At 39.2% G+C, this 9,157-nt stretch overlaps 1 protein-coding gene across 1 annotated transcript in view; it reads left to right on the top strand.

Moving 5' to 3' along the window:
* The first annotated feature begins 4,044 nt into the window (after window positions 1–4,044).
* The window catches only part of LOC104079128 (catenin alpha-3-like), a 9,992-nt gene continuing 4,879 nt past the window's right edge, over window positions 4,045–9,157 (top strand). The window contains exons 1-2 of the mRNA XM_009581040.1: window positions 4,045–4,116; window positions 7,546–7,809. Coding sequence (XP_009579335.1) covers window positions 4,045–4,116; window positions 7,546–7,809 — 336 coding nt within the window. The remainder of the gene's footprint in view (window positions 4,117–7,545; window positions 7,810–9,157) is intronic.

The raw sequence follows: 9,157 nt of genomic DNA on the forward strand, positions 1-9,157 counted from the left end.
ACCTTAATGATTCTATGATTCTGCAAGGTCCACGTTCTGCATTGTTTGCCTTGTATTACTTAGATGTGTATGCACAAATTCCTTGTCTATTGAAAACTGTGATAAGTTGCTTTAATATTAAGCTTTACATTAAATTATAAATTATCTTGACTGCCAGATATATGTGTCAATCTGTGAGCTCTTTCCTCTCAAGAGTGGATGTTAACCAGCAGATTATTTAGCTGAAAGTGTAAGATGGAATTTTAAATAACATAGGTCAAACTGACGCTAACTGATACAACACGCTTCTGAAACAAATGGTTACAGCTACCAGCTCTTTAGCTTTCTGGAAAGACATCTCCAAGTCACATTAAGAACTAAGTGCTGAAAACAAAGCAAGTTTAGATAGGAAAAGAAAATTGTGCATGAAAACACTGGACTTCTGAAAATTTTAAACTGTATTTGGCAGCAGCATAAAAAGAAGATATTCGTTAGGTAGAAATGTTAACAAAGAAAAAATCTGCTGCTTTACTCATTTTTTTTTTTTTTCATTACAAAGAAAAGATTGCTGCTTTACTCATTAAATTACATGAGAGGACCATAGGCTAAAAGTAGGGTGCTTCTACAGTGGCTATCCTATTTTCAGGTGCTTGGAATCAAGTTGGTTGATATATCACTGACTCCTTCCCATCCATTATTTCTTCATCTTAATCTTTATACTTTTTCATTCTCACTCTTTTGTGTTGTATCTCTCCCGTTTCCTGTTTTCCTCTCTTTAAATTAATCTATATTTCTGCTGTATTTCCTCCCTCTCTTTTTCCTCGCTTCCTCTCCTTCACATCTTCGTTACCCATCTCCTTCTCTTCAAGATGTGATAAGGCTTTCTGGGGGTTCCTGACTTCAGAGCCCTCTCCCTGATGGGCTCCCCTCCTCCTCCTCTTTCTTCCTCTACTTCCAGGCAAGCTCATTGATGACAAATGTGACCATAACTGGACTAGGAGAAAACCTTTGTGAGCTAATATATTAAGTGGTATATGGTTTCAGAAAAAGGATTGCTGGACTTAAAGAAAAATTCTTACATTAATTCTTACAGGGAAAAATTGCTTTACTACCTTTCAAAATCAGCTATTTCATCTAGGAGACTGATAGTTAACAGAGCAGGGTATTAGAAGTGTGGGGATCAAATCCTGAAATAATAGATAGAGAAGTGACAGCAAGGTGTTGCTCTGTCATCTGTAACTTGGCTAGAAGTTGCTGAAGCATTATGAGACATAGAATATTGTGCAGTAGATGCAGTCTGATGCAACAAAGTCATCAAAAGAAACTGTATCTTCCCTAGCTGAACAGCAAATTCCTGAAAAACATTAGTAAATTTAAAAAGCTGGGATATTAACCAGTCATGGACAGGTTTTGATACTTTGTATAAGACAGCTTTGCTTTTCTGTGGTATTATGTATCAGTTCGAGTATGATTAATAGTAAATAGGTACAGATACAGAGAGAAAGTTGCAAGGCTTCACTTCTAGTGGGAACCTCAGTCCTGTAAATCTGTTTCCCGCTTGCTCTAAGTTGACTGAAAGTTATGGTTTTATAAAGACAGTGCAGAGTCTTCTTAGAGGCAGAGGGTATTACTTAAGGCTTAGTCCTATGATAACATTGACATGGCTGTATACTATAACACTTCATGTTTTGTGTATTCATGCATAAGGCTGATGCAAACAAACTCTGCCTACAGTTTATAGCCATACAGAGTATGTATATTTTGTGTGTGTATATATATATATACGGTGTATATACACTCTGTAGTATAGTTTAGCGCGAGACACTGGGAACTGCTGATGACTTCTAAAGTCAGGAAAAACAAATGTAGAGGCCAGTTAAGGCTTTTCTAGTAGAAAGTTAACTAGGATTTCCTGATAATCAAACACATACTGTGTTGCTGCTTTGAAAGATAGATTCTTATTTTTGTCTTCAGACCTAGCCAATCTGTAAGATACATCTTTTAAAATGACTCTCTTTTGTGGTGCCTGCAAACACTGTTGTTTTGGGGATTGTTAGTGTTTCAGCGTTGCCTGTCTATCGGAGAAGAGAAACGAGAAAGGAAAAATTTTTACATTTCTGGAGTGTAACTGTTGATTTATTTCATCTACCTGTTTGGACTGGAGTCATCTCTGGAAACCTATGTATTTAAAAAAAAAAAGCAAAATGCAAACAAACTGGCTTTAGGAATACATGCTTTCTCTATGAAGGAGCAGATGAGATATTTTTAAGAAGAGTTTCTAGTGAGTTTCCATCTCTATGACACTGGAAGATTTAATCATTGGCTTTCTAGAGTAATTAAATCTAACAGTGACGGGTGAAGGTAATGGCAGGATTTTGATTCAGTCAATGAGAAATGCACAAAGGTGTGTTTAAACAAATTCCTTTGATTCAGTGCTGTTCTGAGTTTACTGGCATACCTTCTCAGCGGTGTTTAACTTGCTGTGAATGCATGTAAGGTGACCTTTTGTGGTCAGTGTAGTGCAGCTCTATGATCTAATGATGTTGCGTTTGTGCTAATAAAGCCATTATCCTAAGTCAGGCGTTTTTCCCAATGTGTGTTTGTGTCTGTCTTTTGTATGGTTACAGTCACTTGTGTAGGAAGTCAGTTCAGATGTATAGTTAAAAGCCTGACGTGGAGGAAAGGGGCCATTAGGTCATGTCAACTTCTATAAGCTTAACATTTTGTAGAGTAGGCAGGGTCAACTTTATGATAGAGTTTATAACAGGTGATCCCTGCTGATGGTAAATGCTTATCTGTTTAGAAAATGGTATTGTGGGGGTGCAGCGAGGGCTGACTGCTCTCTGGGGCGGGAGCCTCACAGCCAGGGCCCTGAACCACTGCCCTGCATCAAGGTGAGCCGGGCATGCCAGGTGATGGAACCAGGTTCAACCAAGAGTCCAGATCATCAGGAAAGTTTGTGGTGATGAGGACAAGCTGGGAAGTCAGTCCATGGATCAGGTTGAGGGTCAGGCCTGGTGAGGGCAACCAGGTGAGAGGCAGCCCGGTGATTGCTCAGATGCACCTCAGTGACAGGGCAGGACTGAGGAGCTCAGGAGGTCGGTCTGTGGGCTGGGGTTTGGATTGGGGGCCCATGGCCTGGCAGGGGGTCAGCTGTGGCTGAGCTGGAGACCGGCACTTCTATGACATGGCTCAGACAGGGACTGAAGTTCCCAGAGTGAGCTGAACTGGGGCTTCAAGGCCCAAGAGTGAGGGGTGGATGGAACCCCCAGCTGAGGCTGGGCAGGGCCTTTGAGGCCTAGGAGTGCTCTCAGGGCCCTGAGAGGTATAAGCCCTTAAAACCTGTGTGAAAGTAGTATTATCTTGGAAGAACTGACACAGTGAAGAGCAACGTGGCAGTCAGTATCAACCCCAGGTCTTTTTCACTTTCCTGTCTGTGAGATATTTTCCTTCCACTGAATAAGACTACACAGTACTTATGAAGTATGTAAACTGGAGCCTCACCCAGATAAACAGTGCATGAGTGCACTCAGAAGAGTTTGAGCTTTGTTGTTGTCTTTGGTTCACCAAATACACGCAATTTGGCAGTCACTTTTGAGCGACAGCTGAACTAAAGCCCAAGTTTAAGCTGTGATAAAAAGTAATGCTTTTGTCCCCCTATAGCAGTATGAAATTTGGGCGTTTGTATGTCTGTGTTTCTCCTGGGTATAGAATTCAGTTCAATGACATCTGTCTCTGCAACGACTGAGCTAGGGGACTGCAGTGCACTTTATTTGAAGCTGCCTTTGTGAACCTCGTGTTGACTGCAGCCAGTGCAAAATATGGCAGTGTGATTTATACCCACAGTGATGCCTGGATCCCATGAGTTGTGCTGATACGAATACTCAGTGAGCAAGAGCTGGCTTCCTGGTGTATTGTGCTGTCAAACCTTAAATGTATTAAGTATGATAAAAAACAGTGTTGGTTTGGGTTTTTTTTCCCTTCTTATTGAAGTAGTGCAACCGAAGCTTAACTGTGAAGGTAGTTTTCAAGTGTTCCATTCAAAGTCATCTTGTCCAATTGACCATGTTTGGCTGGAACAATCCACAGCTGGGAATCTGTGACTATCCATTTTCCATTCTTATCAGGGACAACCGGGTATGAGGAAGATGTAATAGTGTGTTCCAGGGGGGATGGGACAGCAGGCTGGGGGAGTATACTATACTGGGCCTCTTAGATTGGCAGTGGTTGGAGACAGGATTATCATGGATCTAAACTGGTCTCATATGACATATCTAGAGCTCAGCTGCTGACTTAGTTTGGAAGAACACATCCCAGACCAGTGGAAATAGTCCACTAGTCTAAAATAAGTTGGAATAAGAGGAGAGTGGTAAGCTGTGAAGAAAAATAGGCTAAAGCTCAGTAATGTAGCTGGATGAACTACAGATGCTCAGATATTATGATATGAAGAGAGTAGTAGTAAGAACTGGTTTGGAAAATTTTTTCTCTGTAGCTCTATTTGTCTTTTGCCTCTGTGCAGGTGGAAGATGATCCATCTGTACTTACAACAATCTCTGAGTAACAAAAAATATGGTCGTAGTATGTGTTCTCCTGTTCCTTTTGTTCTGGTGCCGTGTTTTACAGATATTTCAATCCTATATGTACATACTTTTCCCTGTATGATTCTTTTGCATGCTTGAGCAACATTTTGTCTTGTTGCATTCTGTGCCAAAGTTAATGTAGTATATTTGCGCAAGGGTCAGTACGTACAGAGTACCTATTTAAGTCCAACTTTCAGTGCAGCTAGATTTGACACACAGAATGCTCAGGCCTTTAAAAGTCTGTGGTCTTAGTTTGGAAACTTGTCTAAAAGTGTGCAAGTCATTTAAATTTAGCACAGTGCCCATCAACTTCTTTAGAGTTGTGATGATTCAGTAGTTCATAGGAGAATGTTAACACTCTGGTTGTAGCTCTCAAGTGATATGTTCTATCAAAGGATAACTTAAAAGAAACTGTATACTTTCTCAGTGTTGCTTTCTTGTGTTTCCTGGTGGTATGTTCTCTTTGACAAGTAAAAAAGGAATCAGATGGTTTCTGTATTTTTCTTTCTGGTGGAAAAAGTTTACAGACTATGGGTTAACAATCTGTTTGTAAAGACTAACTTCCTTCTTCAGTGAACTAGTTACATTATTGTGATAATCCACATATGCAAAGATCTGATAGAGAAATCACTCAATTGTAGGGTTTTTTGGCCCGTTTGTGCAGAAGATCAACTGTCTCTTCCTGTTCACATGAAAAATCTTGAGGAATTAATTCTTCATCAAGGTGGGAAAGAACAATGGCCCTACAGCTTCTTTTGGGGCTGTCCAAGGCTCACAACTAAACAACAATGTAGTGATGAATTTCATGGGTCTAAGAATTAATTTTTTTTTTTTTTAAAGTGTTATTGAACAAAGTGAGGCTCTTCATAGGTGAATTTACCAATACCATGATTCTGAAACTCTACACAATATTGTGTGAAACAAAACATTCTGTGTTTTAAAAACATTAACACATTGAATTTTTTGGACGGTTTCCGGACATGTTTCTGGATGCTGTGTTACTGACTTGCTGTTACTGGCTTTGTGCTACTGGCTTGACAGTTTTGGATTTCTTATGAACCCCTCGTTCCTGGTTAGACAGTACTGTTTTAGAGGGGGAAAAAGTCATTTGGAAGGACTTGTGAGTTTGATTGTTTGCATATGATGCAGCAAAATAAGAAATGGTTAAGAATAGAAGCCAGCTAGACTGAAGTGTTGTATTGACTTACCGTTGTATCTCTAGGTCTGTAGCTTCCTTGCAGCACAGGAGAAAAGGGCATTGTGTTGTCTTTTCATTTATTTGTAGGGAACATAGATTCACTAATTAGAATAAGAGTCTGTGTTTAAAAATAAATAACACTTTTTGCTGAGGGTGCACTGGATAAATTGCAGATGCTTTACCAATGTTGGAGGTGCAGTAGTATTTGGATTTGAGCACGCTGGGCAATGAAGTAATTCCTGCACAGTGGTGATTCATTTATATATTGGTTTATTGAAAATTTAAAAATATGTTAATATGCCCAAGAAAATAACTCAGTTTTCTAATTCAGTTTATCAGCTGGTGAAACAATTGTCTGCTTCTGTTTAAGGCTCCCCCCGCCCCCCAACCCTCCCCTTTGTGGTGGTTGGTTGGTTTGTTTGTTTGTTTTTTACTGTATCCCTGAGATTTCCAAGTTAGCCTGAGGAAGTAAAACGCAATCCTATGTCCAATGCATATCTTGCAGTAAATGAGATTTTAAAAGCACAGGACTGGTTCATTTAATTTTGAATGCTCTTTTCTTCAGCCATAAACTTATAAACTTTATGCAGTGAGAAGTGGATACTGTGATGCTTTTGTAAATAATGCATATAGAGCCTGATGCAATGCAAAGGAAAATAATTAGGAGGACTTCAGCTTGCTTTAGAGCAGGCTGCAAGCAGCTTTGTGTGCATTTTGTTGTTCATTCTTCATTGTGCCTCTTCTCATCATTTGAAGCTGGTGCCACAGGCTTTTATTGTTCTGATGTGCTATTTTCTGTTCCTTTTTTATTTTTCCCCTGAATTTAACTGTCTCCTTCACCCAAGCCATTTTGCAAATATCTACTAGGTTTTTTTCAAAGGAAGAAAATGCAGAAGGAGAGTGGGGAGAATGTCTAAAGTAAAATAGGATGCGACAGGAGGTTCCTTACAGTCCTGATGTTGACTGTATGATTGCACGAAAGTCCATAACTTTCAGCTGTCCAAATAACAGCTCCTGAGCTTGGATCCTAGAAACAGTTAAATCTGACTTGGTAGCTCTTGTCGAGCTGTGTGTTCCTTGTTGTCTGGGCTGGCAGTAGGCAGTAGGGTTTTGAGAAGATCTCGGTGGAGAAGGGAGGAACAAGATGAGTGTAGTAAGATCCCTGAGTGCTTTAAGTGAGTACATAGCAGGGAGAGAGGAGAAACAGACAGTGGCACTTCGCAGAGATGGCTTTTCACAAGCACCTTTTTCATTTCCAAACCTTCCATGCTTCCCATTTCCCAGGAGTACAGGATTCTCATCCCCGACCTGCTTGTTCCTTTCTGCAGTGTGCTCCGGACATATGCTGGTGGGGCAGGGAAGCAAACACAGGAAATTTGTTTAGATGCAACAATCACAGAATTCCTTGCTTAATCCTGTCTGCACCTCTTACCTTCTCTATTGCTTATGAAGAAAGACATGTCTGGGAGGAAAGACAGCTAATTTCCAGGCCAGTTTTCTCATAGGAAAACTGTGCTTAAAAACAAGCAAAATGTGGACAGTTCATGGTGCTGGTTATAAGACACAATAAAAATCAAGGTCGTTTTACACAGACTTGTTCATTTCTTGTGGGATAAAGATGGTTCAATTGCAAGTACTGTTGTAGCCCATTTTCATAACCTTTGATGAATTTAACTTGATGTTTCCTTCAACAGAGTAGAGAGAGAAAAAAAATTGTTATACATTACTTGTCAGTTTTGAAGTTTTGAAGTGCTTTTGGAAATAAGCAGCATGTTCTTTTGCTGACAGGATTTGAAATCTACCAATCAGCGAGATGAAATTGCTGCAGCACGTGCATCCCTGAAGGAAAATTCCTCTCTCCTACATTCAATATGTTCAGCTTGTTTGGAACATTCAGATGTTGCATCCCTTACAGCCAGCAAGGATTCAATTTGCAGTGAAATACAGAGTGCTCTCAATGTAATTTCTAATGCTTCCCAAGGAGTTGGAAATAAAATGGGACAACCTACATCTCACACAGCTACTCTTGGAAGTGCACTTGATGAGCTTGAGGTACGTAAACCCATAAACCTGTGAGACTGCAACAGTTTTGGAAAAATGGTTTATTTCATTTTTTAAAAAAAAATTAACTATTGCTATCATAAGTGACGGACCTAAAGGCATTAGAAACTGATGCTCTGCTTAGTCCTAGTCTAAATAGTACCACTCTAAATTATTTCATTGGGAGGGATCCCTTCCTTCAAAAGAGTTTGGAATTAAGTCTTCATGTATGTTCAATATTTGACTTCCTTCAAACAGCAGGTAAGAATTAGTTCCAAGTATGTCACTAATGGTGGAGACAGACACATCCTTGAATAAGTGGGCAGAGCCCGTGAGTTTAGTTTACAAATAACAGTGATTATCAGATAATGGTGATCACTGCTACCTTGACTGCATTTGAGCTAGTACAACGCAAGTTGAAGTCTTTTACTCCAAAACTTGTCATTGGGATCATTATGTAATTTACATAATTGAAGGATTTCGAAACCTAATTGTGTTTTCTGCTTATCATTAGTTAAAGTGACATAACCAATATGTTTTCACAAATTGTGCATTTCTACTTCCATTATTTAACCAAATACTTGGAGAAAGTCAGTTTTTTCTCTACGCCTGACCTGATCCTAAGCTTTTGTATGGAGCTTTCCCTTTTTCTCATGGCTGCTCTGGCTCTTACCAGTGTTATTTTCCATTGTCCTGCCAAAAGTGGTAAAAGAAGTCCTGTAGATGAGATTACAGACCATGCTTCTCATTGGTGTAACTGATGTAGGCCCAGATCAACAAAAGGAATGAAAGTTTCTAAACACATTAGCAAGTACGGGTCTTTTTGGTTGTAAATTCTTGGACTTATCAGATCTCAGCCTTGGAACTCATCGGAACTATTGATACATTTTCAGGAGAATTGATGTTATGACTGATGGTAATAGATTTTGTCTAAAATTTTCAGTGAAAGATTAGAGAAATACATTGAAATCCATATATGACAGAAATCTTGTAGTGGCAGTTTATTGATCAAAACAGACCTCTCAGTCATGCTCAAAGTTGAATCTGACAGGTTTTTTCCCCCCAAAGGAACAGGCTACAATTGCATGTTACATGTCATCCTTCCTTGCTTCTCAAACTGGATTTTAAAATTATAGTTTCTAATCTATTTTCTTAATAAAGGGAAGAAAGAATAAACATTTAAGAGTAATACATGATTTGTTACAATGAAACTCTGAATGACAAATGATATACTTTAAATGAGAGCTATTATTTACCTGTTTTACTTACAATTTTTTAAAAAATTTGGCAAAAGGATTGCATCTTCTGACCGTAGATGAATTCATCTTGACTGTATGTGAGTATTACCATTTTAATGATT

Source organism: Fulmarus glacialis, unplaced genomic scaffold (assembly GCF_000690835.1).
Source record: "Fulmarus glacialis isolate BGI_N327 unplaced genomic scaffold, ASM69083v1 scaffold9887, whole genome shotgun sequence".
Classification (NCBI taxonomy): Eukaryota; Metazoa; Chordata; class Aves; order Procellariiformes; family Procellariidae; genus Fulmarus; species Fulmarus glacialis.